Source organism: Capsicum annuum, chromosome 12 (assembly GCF_002878395.1).
Source record: "Capsicum annuum cultivar UCD-10X-F1 chromosome 12, UCD10Xv1.1, whole genome shotgun sequence".
Classification (NCBI taxonomy): Eukaryota; Viridiplantae; Streptophyta; class Magnoliopsida; order Solanales; family Solanaceae; genus Capsicum; species Capsicum annuum.
This window is the reverse complement of record NC_061122.1, coordinates 52611330-52628669: the sequence shown is the minus strand read 5'-3', so window position 1 is coordinate 52628669 and position 17340 is coordinate 52611330. Positions and strand designations below refer to the sequence as shown.

Genomic DNA, 17340 nt, shown 5'->3' with positions numbered 1-17340 from the left:
GAACTGGGTGGGTCTGGCTCTGATACCATGATAAAGAAATGGATCTTGAGTCTAACTCAACCTCAAAAATATAAGAGAAAAATATTATTGAATTGTTGTAACTATATGATTACATTGAGACCCTATTTATAGACACATTCCAATCCTTTTCCTAATAGGACACTACATTACAATCCCTTCCCAAGCAGGATTCTATATGATATTCCTATTCCTACTTATATTCTAACACTCCCATTCAAGCTGGTGCATAGAAGACATATGTATCAAGCTTGTTATGGATGTAACTAATACGAGGATCGGTGAGGGACTTGGTGAAGATATCTGCAACAAAACTGATAAGGGCTGTTCTGGACGTCCGGGAAACCTCAATTGAAAAGGAACAAACTAAAAAAGTGATCCGAAAAGTAGTAAACATCGCTAGAAAGTCGATGTGTCGCTGGAAAATTGTCGGAAACTTGTTAAAATATATGAGTCATCTCGAAATCAAGAGATAGTAGATCTTGAACAAGACAGTCACCGAAGAACTGGTCGGAACATACTCACACGCCAGATTATTAGATTTGATGGCTGAAAAGTGGTCACCATTTGAGAAAAAATTATATGGGTAGGGTCGGAATAATGACACGATCCTACTGAAAAAGAGAATTATATGGGTAGGTCAGAACGATGACACGATCCTACTGAGAAATAGAAATTATAAGGGTAAAATAGGAATGACGACACAACCCTACTGAAAATTGAAATTATATGGGTAAGGTTGGAATGACGATACAACAGAGAAATTATATGAGTAGGGTCGAATTGATGGCACAACCCTATTGGAAAATAGAAAATATGGGTAGGGTCGGAATGACGGCACGATCCTACTGAAAAAGAGAAATTATATGGTAGGGTTGGAATGATGGCACGACCCTACTGAAAAAGAGAAATTACATGGGCAAGGTCGGAATGATGACACGACCTCACATAAATTAGATCTGAGGAGTCACCGAAAAGACGTACAGAACTATGTAAATTAAATCTGAGTCACCAGAAAGATGCACGGTGCTATGCAACTCAAATATGAGAAAGTAGTACGAAAAGATGCACGATGCAATGCAAATCAGATATGAGAAAATAGTCACCAAAAAGAAGCACGATGCTACGAAAAATAGATATGAAAAAGTAGTCACCGGACAGTCAGTGACCCAACTTTTGGTAACATAATCATTGTCCAGACGGGCAGCATATATGAATTATAGCCGCCAGCCGCCAGCGGAAACTCTTTAATTTTTTTACCAAGATTGTGGAAGCTCTGATACCATGTGAAGAAATATAAGAGAAAAATACTATTGAATTGTTATAACTATATGATTACATTAAGGCCCTAATTATAGACATTACATTCCAATCCTTTTCCTAATAGGACACTACATTACAATCCTTTCCCAAGTAGGATTCTATATGCTATTCCTATTCCTACTCATATTCTAACAGTAGTATTAATACTGTAGTTTCTTGTCCTTGGATATCTGATGCTATATTTGGTTTATTGCACTTTGATTATCATATTATTTTTTTTATTTTTTTTAAAATTGGTAATTGTTTCTATTTCTGTAAGACAGTACATGGGTTGTACTAAAACCATATTTACAAAAGCTCTAAATCTTCTAACCTATCCCTATAACGAGTCTAAGACATCAATGATAAAGACCGTGTCATTAGAGTATATCTAATTACACCAAAAACATAAAGTCAGAATGCAGTTCAGCTTTACTTGTTGCATACTATTCTCTACATTCTCAAAAACTCTAAGGTTCCTCTCCTTCCAGATTGTCCACCAGATAGCAACGGGAACTATTCTCCAATTGTTCTTGTTCTTGGCATGTACTCCTGCTTCTTCCGAGCTGTTTAGAGTCTCTGTAATTTTCCCATGCATAGTCCATGCTATATTTTTTAGATTGAGAAATATTCTCCATAGTTGACTAGTGACCCTACAGTGTATAAAAAGATGAACCACTATTTCTCCAGAAAAAAAACATCTAGAGCACAATGGGATTCCCCTCTTCATCAGGTTATCTTGAGTCAGCACAGATTCCTTTGCCAATAACCAAACAAAGCAGGCTACTTTGTGTGGGATTTTAGCTTTCCAAATAAGTTTCCAGGGCCATCTGAGTAGTTAACTACTGGTTTGTCTGGTTAAGTTTCCTGTAAGTTGTATTTGCTCTGAAAGTCCCTTTATTATTCCCTTGCCATTTAAGAATGTCTTGTCCCGTCAAACTGGTAAATGGTGCTGAAAAAATCTATAACTCTAGGAATTTCCCAGTCATTGAGATTTCTCCTAAACTCAAAATTCCACCCTTGAGGTGTCCACAATTCAGCTATTGTGCTTCGCTGATGTACAACTAGACTGTATATGTCTGGGAATAAGATTTCCATGTTGCCTGTTTCATGCCAATCATTCTTCCAAAAAATAGTTTTAGCTCCATCTACCACTTCAATCTTGGTGTTGACTTTGAATTCATCCCATAACATTCTGATTGACTTCCATATGCTGACACCATAAGGAGTAGTGGCTTCCTTTGTCATTCAGTTATCATCTTCCTCATATTTGTTCTTGATGACATTGCCCCATAGGTTCTGATGATTTTCATTAGCATACTTCCAGAGCCATTTCATTTTGAGAGCTTTACTTTGGTTTTTCAAGTTCTTGATCCCCAAACCCCCAGTTCTCTTCTCAGTGGTCACAGCCTTTCATTTGACTAAATGGTATCCCTTCCTTTCTTTGTTCCGTTGCCATAGAAATTTCCTCCTGATGCTATCCAACCTATTGATGATTCCTGTTAGTACAGGAAATAAGGACATCAGATATGTTGGAAGTGCATCAAGCACAGAATTAATCAGAGCCAGTCGGCCACCTAGAGAAAGATATTGAGATTTCCATCCTGCTAACTTCTTGTCACATTTCTCAATCACCCCATTCCAAATTTCCATAGACTTGGACTTTGCTCCCAGAGGCAAACCAAGGTAAATGGTAGGCAGATTACCCACTTCACCCCCTAAAACCGCCTTCAACATTTCTATGTTTGGCACGACATTGACCGGATAGAGGAAGCTTTTACTCCAATTCACGTGTAGACCTGACATCCTTTCAAAAATGACTAATATCAACCTCAAAATTCTGAGTTGTTCCTCTTCAGCATCACAGAAAATAAGAGTGTCATCTGCATACTGCAGATGGGTTATCTCCAGAGTTCCCCTTCCAGTTCTAGCAACTTCAAAACCCCTTAACCAGCCTTCTCTATTTGCGATCTTGATCATGTTGTTGAGTCCCTCCATTACAAGTATGAACAAGAATGGTGACAGGGGGTCACCACCCCCTTTGTGAGCTAAAGAAACCTATTGGAGAGCCATTTATAAGGACTGAGAAGTTTATTGTTGAGATGCAGTAGTAGATCCATTGTCTCCATTTGTACCCAAATCCCATCTTCTTGTAGTTACATTCCCTTTTTCTAAGAATGCTTTGACATGCTTTCTATAGTATTTTGCCACGGCCTCTTCTCTCCCGTTATTTCGTTCTTCAACCTGTTTTGAAATGCTTTTCCTTGAACCAAGGGTCTATCATATAGAATTTCTCCACCTCCCAAGATAGGGGTGCATAGACTCTACCCTCCCAGACCCCACTTGTAGGACTATGTGGGGTATGTTGTTGTCGGAGTAGTTAAACGAGTTCTTTTGTGAGAGCTGGAGAACCACAAATTGATTTTCAGATATATGTGTGATAACATCTAGACTTACATGTCAACCAAAGTGAAAGGAAAGAGAAAGGGTTAACCAAATGCAGATTTTCCCTTTCCCACAAACAAGTCAAAGAAAAATTAAACAAAATGAGGGCTCTAATGAAATGAAAATGAAATCTTCAAAAGAAGAATCTACAGCCATCTGGATTGCTGGGAAGCTGAAGGCCCAAATTTCTTTCAAAAAGTACCAGCTTCCCGGAGTACCAAAATAAAAGAGAGAAGCTTGTCATTTGATACATGCTGATGCATGAACCTCCTACAGGAGTGCCACTGGAGTAAATTCACTAAGGGTGCACCCTTGGAATATTCCCTACTGTGGCTGCTGCATTAGAGCCTATTGATTTGGATAGAACAATTCCCTTCATTGCCCATCTCCAACATGAAATTGTGCTTTGGCACAGAGATGAGAGATGGACCCGGTGTCTTTACCCACTATGTCAACAGCATGAAAACAAATGGACTACAAAAAGATTGTGAAACAATTCATCACTAGGAAAAAGAGCAACAGAAATGTTACACCTTCTACGCCACATGGGGAAACGCTTTACAAGCGTGATTACAAAAATGACTTCTTCTCCAAGTTCATCACTCTACAAAACATTTCACCAAGCTAACAAATTTCCATTTTCTTTGGTTCCTTTCTAAACTACATAAAGTAGAATGAACAAATCAACCAAGTTATGGACTGATCAGTTGTAGACCGTTTATTTTTTGAGTGGCTCCAATTGGATAAACACGTATTGCAAAGTGATGTGCACTATTTTTAGAGGCCAAGTATCTAGTTATAACTTGACACTGACAGATTCAGTTATAAAGGAAACGAAGTAAAGTGAAAGATCCTACTAAAAAATTCTTAAGTAAAATGTGCATACGGTCTATGATATTAAATTTGAAAGACGAGAGTAGACTTGCTATTAACAAGGTAGTATATCAACAAAAAGTACCTAAAAGAACGAAGTTTCAAGAAAACATTTTTCAGACAAAATAATCATGAAAAATTAAAACAAAATTAATAAGCAAATGCTGAACCATCTTGGCTTTGCTTGCACAAAGAAGAAAATTACACCAGTAGCATCTACAGCATTGCCCAGGCAAATATATTACCAGAGCAAGCATGAAGCATTTTTATTTACAGGCTTTTTGGTGGACATTTTTGAAAGTAAAGTGTGAGAATTTATATAAAATGCAAGCAGACATCTTACTAAGACATAAGTATATCAGTTTATTTGAGAGAGGAAGCTAGTCCATAGCTGTATCTAGATGAAAATAACGTTTTCTGACAATCATGAAAAAAGGAAAGCCTTGATTAACATTACCTATAGAGCATGTGCTCAAGCCACCTTATTCCAGCTAAACTTGCACTAGACTAACATACTACAAACAGCAATTATCATAAATTATACAAATATAAAAGCGTCTATCACTATTGCATGGTTCCAGCGGTCAGAGTTTAACACTTCAGCTTTTCAGAAGTGGAAAACATATGAACATGGGTTTCCATTATGGCCAAGTAACAATCACTAATATGATTGAAACTCTAAGGTTCTCACATATTGAAAATTCATACAGGATACCTAAGCCAAAGTAAAATATTATCGCATAATGATAAATCGAGTTTACTCACTGCTGCATCCTGCATCCAGGAAACTGATTCGTGATCTAAAGCCAATTTGTGGTGGTCAAGGTAAATATCCAGGAAATTCAGCAAGTTGTGCTGTGAACAGTAGTGAACGATAACCTTATGAAATGCTTGGATGGAATCTGGATGAGTTCTGGCATCACTAATAGCTAGTACAGATTCTGACCAACTCTCAGCCGACTCAGTCGGCATAGATTTATGAACATCATAAATAAAACCTGACTGGGAAAGAAGAGCTACAATATCTGTAGTAGATCCCCAGTAATCCTTCAGAAAAATAAATCTCTTAGCAAGTTCCCGCTCCATAAGCATTAGCAACCACATGGAGCACATGCTGTGCGCAGAAAACCTGAATATTTGGACACTTGGTACATTCACGCAAACAGCATCCACCTCTTCAAGAGAATATATGTAACTGCTACAGTCATGAGGTTTCTGAAGATATTCGTCAACTGATGAAGAGCGTATACCATCCAAACAGACACTGAGGCTTCCACTGGTTAACGCATATGACGGGATTACCTCTAAGAGTCTTGATACATCCGACCAGTCACTATGGCGAATGTGGTAATCAAGTTGTGACTCCCACAAAACATTGACTCCCATAAGGAAAGGTTGATCCAGCACTATCTGTCGGAAAATAAGATTATGGTTATTGCCAGCAATGCAGATTCTACAGAACAAAAAATCCCCAAAACTCAAGATGGAATAATGAAAATAAAAAAAAGATACGAAACAATCAACAGTATCAAAGAAACTATCAAAATAAAATGCTTTTCCAATTTGATTCTATAAAAAGTTAATCTTCATTCCCGAGCCATTAAGGAGCCTCTCGCTCAAGTTCCCGAGCCTCTCGCTCAAGTTCCTAGCCGGCATAGAGTGCTTGGTCTGAATGAGATTAGCAGATACATCTTTTTAATGCTTTCATTCTCTAAAAAAACAATAAAAAGTTGGCAAGCAGTTAAACAAGCACATGAAAGGTGCAGAATTGTTCGGTTGAAAGGCTCCAAGTAGTAAATGTAAACAGTATGCCAATAAACTGTAGCTCACTAAATATTATGGCAATTCACTTGAATCAAGATGTGTTTATAAAGAAAATAACATGTTAAATATAAGAGGCAAATCAGAGTTTTTTTTTTTTTTTTTGGATAATGGTAACAGTATATTCATCAGCATTTGGGGAATGCTGAATTGCTGACCCCACCTTATTTTCAATTCAAAAGACTTGTTCATCTTACAGGAACTAACTACATCTCTTCACAAAGAACCTATGAAATATATTAAGGATTCAGCATCCTCTACCTAATTTTTATTACACCAAGAATACAAAGACGATATACATTTTGAATTGATTCTATTTATAGAACTAATGTTTTCTTCAAAACATCTAGCATTTTTCTCTATCCACATAATCTACCACATATACAAGCTGGGATAGAATTTCACTACTTTTGCCTTACAGAATCCCCAACATCACACCAGAATTTTACCAAACCCATAGTTGATTCAAGCATAACCTATTTCAGTTCAATCATGTTCAAAAGAATCTACAACAGTCTTCCAGTCACTCTACAATGCAAAAAAAAAAAAGAAGATGGCTATTGTTTTATTTACTCTCCTTACATAAGAAATATCTTGATCTTAACTGAATACTCCTTCCGCAAATTTCCATGCATTAACCAAGCTCTCCTAACCACCAGCCAGGAGAAACATATATAACTTTTTAGTCTAAAAACGGGCTCCGAGTATTAAATTCATATAAATATACTTCTTTGCAAATCTTAAAAAATCATTGGAAGATAAAAATTTTCATGAAAATCAGAGAAGAGAGTGATAGCTGATAGCTTCAGTCTTCTTAAATCAGAGATGAAAGTAAAAATTAAAGCAGGAGACTGAATAACAATTTTAACCTGCAACACCCCACCCCTGTCCCGCATAGTATTAAACCCACCGCACCCCTTTGCATCCCTACTTATGACCAACTTTTTAGCCAAGTTGACCCAACCCATCTACCAAACTTTGGCGGATTGATGAATCAACCCATTTTTACTGGTCCAAATTTGACCCAACCCACATATTTGACACCCCTTCCGATAAGCAGTAAATTCCTGGAAGCGTCAGTTAAAAGTTACTTACACAATCAACAAATCTCTGATCCCAGACATCAAACCACACAGCAGCAGCACTCCAGTAACTAGAATGAGTACTATCATTGTCAGCTTCAGGAGCAATTGGTTGTTCACTGACATTCATCCATGACCCCAACACGACTCCATCAAGTTCACCACAGGCAATAACTAGGTCTCTACCCAATGGAGCCAATAAGTGCAGTTTTATTTCTTTTGTTGCATTTCCATTTGATACTCCCTTGAACTCTTTGTGCCGGCAAGAGAAGGTGCTCCAAAAGCTGCTGCAAGGATAAACCCTCTTCATGCAAAAGCAAACTGTCAGCTAGAAATTCAACTCCCATCTAGACTCATATAGCCAGTTAGACGAACTTCAGCAACAACAATTCCACTTACCTCAATAAGTGAGATCCTCTCCAAAATTTGCCACTCATGTGCTCCAAGATACCCAAGTCCTTTCATGACTTCAACAATTTGCATCCTTAGAGATCTCCAGACAGTACCGAAAACTAACTGTTTAAGGCTGGTTTCAATATCTTCCCCCAGCCTTTGAAGAGTTTCTACAGCAAGTCCAGTCTCGCCCTGATCATGAATGATAGATGACTCATTTGACATACAATATTTGTTTATACAAATAACAGGAAAAGACCTACCTTCAGAAACAAGTCATAAGCAATAGCTCTTCCAACTTCACGAACTTCATTGAATGTATCCTGATTTTCCTGATCTGACATCAAATCTCTTGAACGATGAAGATGCAGCTTAAGAACGGCCAAAGGAAGACGACCAGAAAGTATAGCGTCTTTTACAACTGTTTTGACATCCAGATCATCTACCTCCCACCGTGCAATCATATCCTTTGGATTTTCTATAGAAAAAACTCTTTTTTCTTCAGATATTAAATATGGTTCCTTAAAAGTGTCCAAAGAAGAAATGTCTTTGCTATCAAATGAATCCACAGGCATCACAGCAAGGTCTTCGCCATTATTTCTCTCCATCTCAGATGAAGAAATCAAACCATTTTGGTTTGAAGCCTCCAAAGACAAGATATCAGCAGGAAGATTGAGAATCCTGGACTCATCCTGTGACAAATCTGTCTCACCTACGCCTTCACCTTGATCCACCTGGAGTATGAGATAAAGGAGATGTAATATGTATCAACATCAAGCAACTGATGATAATAAACTTTGGAGGACCAGACAAAAATACCAATTCTTGGCCTAGCCTTTTGAATTTGTAAGTGAGTCGCCCCTGCAAATTCCGTATGATCTCCAGAAAGTGAGCCATCTTCTGAAGTCTTTCCAAATCTCCTATCCTGTCAGCTCTACTATCTACCAACTCTGAAGAAAGAAAAGAATTTTGCACAGCTCCAGCTTCCCACGACTCCAAGCCATCTTTCTTATGCTGCAGTAAACCATACTCTCGGATCATCTTGGTGGCAAAGCTAGTTCCTAGAGCAAGAAGCCTGTATCAAGATCTAAGCATAAGAAAGAGAACCTAAGTGAATTCAGACAATACAGCAGATTGTCATAGAAATAAGCAATGAGCTATCTAAAACATCCATAATAAACTAACTACATAACTAAGAACCATCATCTTGATAGGACCACAATATTGTTCAACCAAGCTTTATAGCTTTATAACAACTAATGTAAATACCATCATCTTCAGAAATTATGAAGTGGCTGTTGAAGAGTATTCCCTCTGTAACAGCTTAAGCTAGTTCAGGATGATCCATTCACACAGTTTAACTTGATATCTGAACAAGCAGAGGTATTGGCTTCAAGTCACAAGGCAACAATCAACAAAAATATTATCCCATACTTGGCCCAAGAATCAAGGATGCACGTGAGCGGGCATGTTGCAGACCTTTAGTTTTCCCCTTATTAAAAGGGCAGCCCGGTGCACTCAAGCTCCCACTATGTGCGGGGTCTAGGGAAGGGCTGGACCACAAGGGTCTATAGTACGAGTTTTTTCCCCTTATTAATAGAACAAATTAAATTTATAGGTGAGGTGGTTCATACAATCCTAGAATGATATGTTTTTTTTTATAAGGAGTCTAGAACGATATGCTACAACAGTAGCATGTCACTTGCTAACTTTGGGATTTCTTAATGAATTTATGTATCAATTAGTCAATAAATTCAAACACCAAAAAGTACATACATGAGTAACCCAGTGTTTTAAAAGCGGAAAGTGTGAAAAATAACAACTAGGTCTGTGGGACCGACTTGAAGCAAAAAGCTAAAAGTGAAGTGCATGCTTTTTTGAATTGAAGCACAAAATAATAAAAAATTAAAATGCGGTAAACATACATGAAGAGAGTACTATTATAACTAAATTACATGTAAAACAACTAACATTAGTATCTAATATACATAAATGCAAATATTCATCGAACTCCTCAAAGTTAGGATTCAAAGAACTGTGTTATGTATAAAAAAATGCAAATATTCATCCAACTCCTCAAAGTTAAGATTCAAATAACTGTGTTATTTTTGGTTGGATCACTTTGTCCGTCATTGTTTGAAGCACAAACTTCTCTGAAGTGCATGGTTTCACCCATGAAGCGGTAATCCCTCAGTTATCATCACAGTGTTGGCTTTAATAGCACTGGAGTAAACTAGCAAAATTTAGGAGATGGAAATGTAGATTATAAACAAATATCAATTTATCGAAAATTCAAAAGCTAAAATTTCACCTCTATCAGCAATAAATTTAGCCAGGGAATTTATAACACTATCCAAATATGCATTTCCAACAAAATTTGCTGGAGACAAATATCCAAAAATGTTGCCACATCCGTGTCGGATCCTTCAAAAATACACTATTTTTGGAGGATCCGATACGCATCCGTAGACTTTTTGAAGAGTCTGAGCAACTTAGGGTAACTCTATCCACCAAGGCTAGAACAGATAGGAAGAAATCACCTAGTGTTTGTCTCTATTGGGAATTGAACCTGAGACCTCATGGTGCTCATCCTAACTTTATTAAGAAGACTAAGCCACACCCTCTTGGATTTCTTTAAATGGTAAGACTCCTTCTTTGAGTTCCCTCCCTCCGATTCTTCTATTTCTTTTTCTTTTTTGAAGCAGATTCTTCTTTTTCTTAATTGATTCATTATTTATTATACTTTTAAACAAGGTTTCAAGTATCAAAAACTTGAGCTTATGTTCTTCGTTGTCAAGAATCAATTCCTCCCCCTTTCTAATCTTCCAATTTTGAAATCTTCCGCTATCCGTGTTCTTATCAAGAAACCTCAGCTGTGAACCAAGGATTTTATTGACCATATTTGTACTATATTGCTTCCTTTCAGAGAGATAGATTTGCTTCATTAAACCTCCATAACCATTTGATCAACAAGCTATTGTTATGACTTCTCATGTTTTTGATGCCCATCCCTCCTTGTTTCTTGCTAAGTTGGACCGTTTTCCATTTTATTAGATTATATCCTTTGCCATCTTCATTGGCAAGCCTTGCCAGAGAGAATCTATTCTTGACTTGTCCAGTCTCTTTATCACTTTGGTGGAATTGGGAACAATGACATCACATAAGTGGGCAAAGAGTCTAGAACAGAGTTGATCAGTGTGAGTCTTACTCCTAAAGAGAGATACTGGACCTTCCATCTTGCCAATTTATTCTCCATCTTCTCTATGATTCCATCCCACAATTCCAGTGCCTTGTGTTTGTGTCCCAAAGACATACCAAGATAAACAGTTGGTAGATTCTCCAGCCTACACCTTAAAATGCTAGCCAACTTTGGATATTAGGAACTTCCTTAATGAGGAAAAAAGTGGCTCTTTCTCTAGTTCATTTTCAATCCATAATCCAGAACAAGCTTTACAAACTACCAGAATCATTCTGACGTACCTGAATTGTTCCACCTCGGACTTACAAAAGACATTTGTATCATATGCGTAGAGTAGATGACATATTTCCTCATTGTTTTTGTTAGAATATGAGTAGGAATAGAAATAGCATATAAAATCTTACTTGGAAAAGGATTGTAATGTAGTGTCCTATTAGGAAAAGGATTGGAATGTATTATCTATAAATAGGGCATCAATGTAATAATGTAGTAACAACAATTCAATAATATTTTTCTCTTATATTTCTCACATGGTATCAGAGCTTCCACGATCTTGGTAAAGAATCAAAGAGTTTCCGCTGTCGGCGGGCGGCTATAATCCATATATGCCGCTTGTCTGGCCAATGATTATGTTAGCAAAAGTTGGTCACTAACTCACTGTGTATCTTTCTACTGACTATTTTCTCATATTTTTGCGTAGCACCATGCATCTGTCCGATGACTACTTTTTCATATCTATTTTTCTTAGCACCGTACTTCTTTTCGGTGACTATTTTCTCATATCTCATTTGCGTAGCACCGTGTATCTTTCTGGAAACTGTCTCATATCTGAATTGCATAGCACCATGCATCTTTCTGGTGACTCCTCAAATTTAATTTACATACTTCCATACATCTTTCCGGTGACTCCTCAGATCTTTTTCAGTAGGGTCGTGCCATCATTCCGACTCTGCCCATATAATTTCTCTTTTCCAGTAGGATCGTGCCGTCATTTTGACCCTACTCATATAATTTCTATTTCTCAATAGGGTCATGCTATCATTCCGACCCTACACATATTTCTCTTTTTCAGTAGGGTCGTGTCATCATTCCGACCCTACCCATATACATTTTTTCCTCAGATTGTAGTCACTTTTCAGCCATCAAATCTAATAATCCAGCGTGTGAGCATGCTTCGGCTAAGTTTCCGGTGACTTTCATGTTCAAGATCTACTCGTCTCTTGATTTCGAGATGACCCAAATATTTTATACCAATTTTCAGCAATTTTCCAGTGACACGTTGACTTTACGGCAATATTTACTACTTTTCGGATCATTTTTTCAGTTTGTTCCGTTGCAATTGAGGTCTCCCAAACGTCCAAAGCAGTCCTTATCAGTTTTCTTGCAGATATCTTCACCAAGTCCCTCACCGATTCTCATATTAGTTACATTCATAACAAGCTTGGTATATATGTCTTCTATGCACCAGCTTGATGGGGAGTGTTAGAATATGAGTAGGAATAGGAATAGCATATAAAATCCTACTTGAAAAAGGATTGTAATGTAGTGTCCAGTTAGGAAAAAGATTGGAATGTATTGTCTATAAATAGGGCCTCAATGTAATAATGTAGTAACAACAATTCAATAATATTTTTTTCTTATATTTCTCACAGTTTTCTTCCCAGTTTGCTAACTTGGAACCTGTCACACATCTGTTCTCAAGGGAAATTCCCATCATACTATCAAAACCCTCCATCGCTTGGATAAACAAGAAGGGAGATAAAGGGTCTCTGTCTTAGCCCCCCTTTATGAGTGGAAAAACCCAATAGGTTCCCCATTCCTGAAAACATGACTGTTTTGATTTAAAAACTGATCTATCTCGCACATTTCTCACCAAAGCCCATTTGCCTGAAGATGTTCAACAGATAACTCCGATCAACATGGTCGTAGGCCTTTTCCATATCTAATTTGCACATGATTCAAGAAGCCTCTCCCCTTAACCTAGAATCCACACATTCACTAGCAATTAAAGCAGCATCCATAATTTGTCTATCCTTAATGAAAGCCATTTGGTGTTACTAACCAAACTGCTAATCACTTTCTTCAATCTTTCTGCCAACAGCTTTGTAATGATGTTCTACATCCCAGTGATCAAGCTAATAATAAGCCTTAAAACTCTTAGCTCTACTGCTCCCACTTTAATGATGTTCTACATCCCAGTGATCAAGCTAATAGGCCTTAAAACTCTTAGCTCTACTGCTCCACTTTCTTTGGAATGAGGGACACTAAGGTGGCATTAAAACTACTCTCAAATACCTGTTGTGAATGGAAATACTAGATGGTACTTTTGATATCCTCCTCCATCACCTCCTAGAATGTTTGAAAGGAACTCATACGAAATTCACCTGGACCTGGTAGTTTATCCGATGCACAAAGTTTAATACATTTCGAAATTTCTTCCGTCTTCAAATTGTCTCTCCAACCACTAATTCCTCATTGGACACTACAGCATTAACTTGAATTTTGAAGTTTGGTTTCCATTTTGCAGTCACCTACTATAATTGTTGATAAAAGTTCTGGATTGCAACTTTTATCTCTGATGGGTTTGAAATACTGTTGTCATTCACTACCAAGGATTCTATTGAATTGTGTCTCTTGTGTGCAATAGCAATTAAAACTTGAGTTTTTATCCAGTCTTTTAATGTATTCGAATCTGAAATATGTATGCAGCTTTAGGGAATGAAAGATTAGAAGTATTTGAAGTTGTTTAACATTTAAAAGAATTTTCGGTTGATCATACAAAGAAAAAGTAGCAAATGGATAGCAGCCAAGGTGTGGCCTAATGGTCAATGAAGTGGGTTGTGAACCATGATGTCTCAGGTTCAATTTTCGGTAAAGGCAAAAATAATGGGCAACTTCTTCCCATCTATCTTGTCTTAGCCTTGGTGGATAAAGCTATCCAACATCTATGCTGGTGAGGTACATGGTACTCCATGGAATTAGACGAGGTGCGCATGAGCTAGCCCGGACACCATGGTTATAAAAGAAAAATTTAGCAAATGGATAAAAGTTTCCAAATGTAAAGGAGGAGGAGGAAGAGCAAGATTTTACAAGGAAAATAAGAAGCCTGATTACGTAAATCATAATGTTGGATTCATTAACAATAAAGAAAGGACGAGGAACATAAAAGTAGTTCCAGCAAGCAACAAGAAACATTGTAATCCCAAACTAGTAGCTATATTTTTTACAATGCCCATAATAAATCTCACCTCCCATTCAGCATCTCCATCAAGAGATTGGAGATGGTACTTAATGTTGAGTCCCACATCTGCTGGAGTGAGGTTTATTGGTCTCCTTATACGGACTTGAGCAATGCTCTCCTCATGAGCTAGCTTTTGGGGATGGGTTAGACCCAAGATCCATTCCCTAAATGGTATCAAAGTTGGGCCCATCCCAATTTATTGTTTACTCGAGGTTGGATCCCTATCAAGTATGGCCCATGCTCCAGATGTCCAGTCTTGAGCGTGTCGAGGGTGTTGAATCTCACCTCAGATGGGATGAGCTTAATTTTTCTCCTTATATGGACTTTGAGCAATCCCCCCTCATGAACTAGCTTTTGGGTTTGAGTTAGACCCACGATCCATTCCTTACACTTGACAAAGAAAAAGATAGTTTGCTATCCATTGAAAGGATACTTTTAATTGCTAAAATCTCAAGGATGGATGTCGGCTCTTAGTGTTGGCACCATGGCATGATAGGCATGGGCTTTTTCTTGAAGCAAAGCAACATATTAATTTTTACATGTTAAGATGAATACATGTTGAATAATGACTCAACATACAACATAACATCATAAATTAACAAAAGAAAACGAGTTAGAAACTTAATAGGCATTTGGTTATGAAAACCAAAAAATATTGGAGTTGGAGTTGCGTTTAGCCATGAATATAAATTGGAGTTCTTTTTGAATTTTTGTAAGAGAAGTGGGAGCGAAAAGTGAAAACAGGTTGAGAGACTTGTCTTCACTTTTCCAAATACAACTTCATGTTGTATTTGGAGTTTAATGGCCAAACATCATTTTCTGAATAAAGTGAAAAAAAATCCGGAAGAAGTGAATATTTCTCATGGTCAAATAGGGCCTAATAATGTTCAAATATTTACATATAAATGAGAAATAAAACAACTACTACTGCTATTAGTATGCCTCAACCCCGAGCTAGTTGGGTTGAGTTAGAAATATAAGAAGCCTTAACTTAATTTTTGAAAATGTATTAAAGGTCTTTTCTTATTTTTGATAAACATATCCAAGGAAATGGGGAGACTGACAAGGATGTTTGCAGGGTGGATGAAATGGAGGCTCGCATACGGCGTTTTGTGCAATAAAAAGGTGCCTCCAAAGCTTAAAGGCAAGTTCTATAAAGTGATGGTTAGACAGACTTTGGTTGTATGGGTTGGAGTGTTTGTTGGTCAAGAATGAATAGCGGAGATGAGGATGCTACAATGGATGTGTAGATATACTAGGAGAGATAGGATTAAAATGAGGATTTCGAGATAAGGCGGAAGTCAAGACGTAGGAAGCAAAATTGAGATGGTTCGGGCATGTGATGAGGAGGCGCACAAATGCCTCAGTGCGAAGATGTGAAATTTGGCTATTAATGAATTCAGGAGAGGTAGAGGTAGACTAAAGAAGTATTGGGGAGAGGTGATTAGACAGGTGGAGCACTTGTAGCTCAATAAGGACATGGCCTTAGATAGGAAGGTATGGACACGGATTACGATAGAACGGACGTAGGTAGGAGTGTGTCCATACTAGTAGGTAGGAGTGTATTGACTTGATGTCCATACTAGTAGGTAGGAGTGTATTGACTTGATGTCCATTCTAGTACAACAACAACAAACCCAGAGTATTCCCACAGCGTGGGGTCTGGGGAGGATAAGATGTACGCAGTTCATACCGCTACCTCCGAAGAAGTAGAGAGGTTGTTTCTGATAGACCCCCGGCTCAAGATGTACGCAGTCCATTCTAGTAGTCGTAGTATTATTGTTGTTTCGTGATCATTGATTTCTGTTATTATCTATCATTTCGTGTGAAGGGGAGCCTTAGAGTAACTGGTAAAGTCGTTGCCATATAACCAGAAGTTCACGGGTTCAAACGGTGGATACAGCCCCTTACAGAAATGCAATGTGAAGCTGCGTACAATAAACCCTTGTGGTTCGGTCCTTCCTCGAACCCTACGCATAGCGGGAGCTTTAGTGCACCGAGTTGTCCTTTTTATCTATTATTTCCTGTAGGTTGATTATAGTATTATTTTGTTATAGTATGGTCCTACTATCTGTTGTTTTATTATTGTCTGTTGTTTCTTTTATTTCCTTTACTTCCTTTTCTAGACAGCAGGGGTCTATCGGAAACAACCGTTCTACCTCTGGGGTAGAGGTCAAGTCTGCGTACACCCTACCCTCCCCAGACCTCACTTTGAGGGACTATACTGGGTATGTTGTTGTCTTTGTTGTTGTATAATCTATATCTGTTGTTGTCTTTGTTGTTGTATAATCTATATCGCATGTTTTTAGTTTATCTTAGGCATTTTTTTAGGATGAATTTATTGTAGGTGTTCTCTTAGCATGATTTTATCGTAGGTGTTTTTCTAATTCTATTGTTTATAAATTGTTGGTTGTGTTGATTTTTGATTAATTTTATTTATTTGACCATTTTTCATATAGGCCATGATTTAATTTCACATTCACTTAAAGGCCAAATGAACTTGAACGCTTTTCTACTGACAACACAAGCAGAGAACCCATCTAGCAAAGCTGAAAAGAATGGATAATTATTGAATTCAGAGAATAGAGAATTAAGTAACCATAGCACATACAATTATAAAATAACACAACTAGAAGATTGCATACCTTGATGCAGCAGAGACCTCATTATCGTTACCAACTTTGCAGGACATCAGGTAAACAACAGCAAGGAGCATTCTCAACATGCCTTCTTCGGCCAAACTGACATGAGCAAGCATTTCTAAAGACCTGTCCATAAATAAACAAACATAAGATTTTATTCCATGTCGTGTCTCTAAAAGTCCTCAGGGCTAAACCTAGAATTAATGTTTTAGAGATGACATGATTGTAAACCAAAAACCAATTCACATCCACTTTTGTTTATCCATAATCTTGTGGGACGAATCTAAGCCACCAAGCAGTATTATTCGTGTTTATTAATACTTT

At 37.6% G+C, this 17340-nt stretch overlaps 1 protein-coding gene across 7 annotated transcripts in view; it reads right to left on the bottom strand.

The window, feature by feature from the left end:
* Positions 1–17340, bottom strand: part of LOC107850260 — a 65160-nt gene that overhangs the window by 16055 nt on the left and 31765 nt on the right. For 6 of the 7 annotated variants that reach the window (XM_047401781.1, XM_016694666.2, XM_047401782.1 and 3 more), the window contains 6 exons: positions 17020–17142; positions 8754–9009; positions 8198–8668; positions 7941–8126; positions 7555–7845; positions 5404–6048 (listed from right to left, as the gene is read on the bottom strand). In XM_047401781.1, coding sequence (XP_047257737.1) covers positions 5404–6048; positions 7555–7845; positions 7941–8126; positions 8198–8668; positions 8754–9009; positions 17020–17142 — 1972 coding nt within the window. Of the gene's footprint in view, positions 1–5403; positions 6049–7554; positions 7846–7940; positions 8127–8197; positions 8669–8753; positions 9022–17019; positions 17143–17340 lie in introns of all 7 variants that reach the window. The other variant, XM_047401784.1, reaches the window with a different exon arrangement.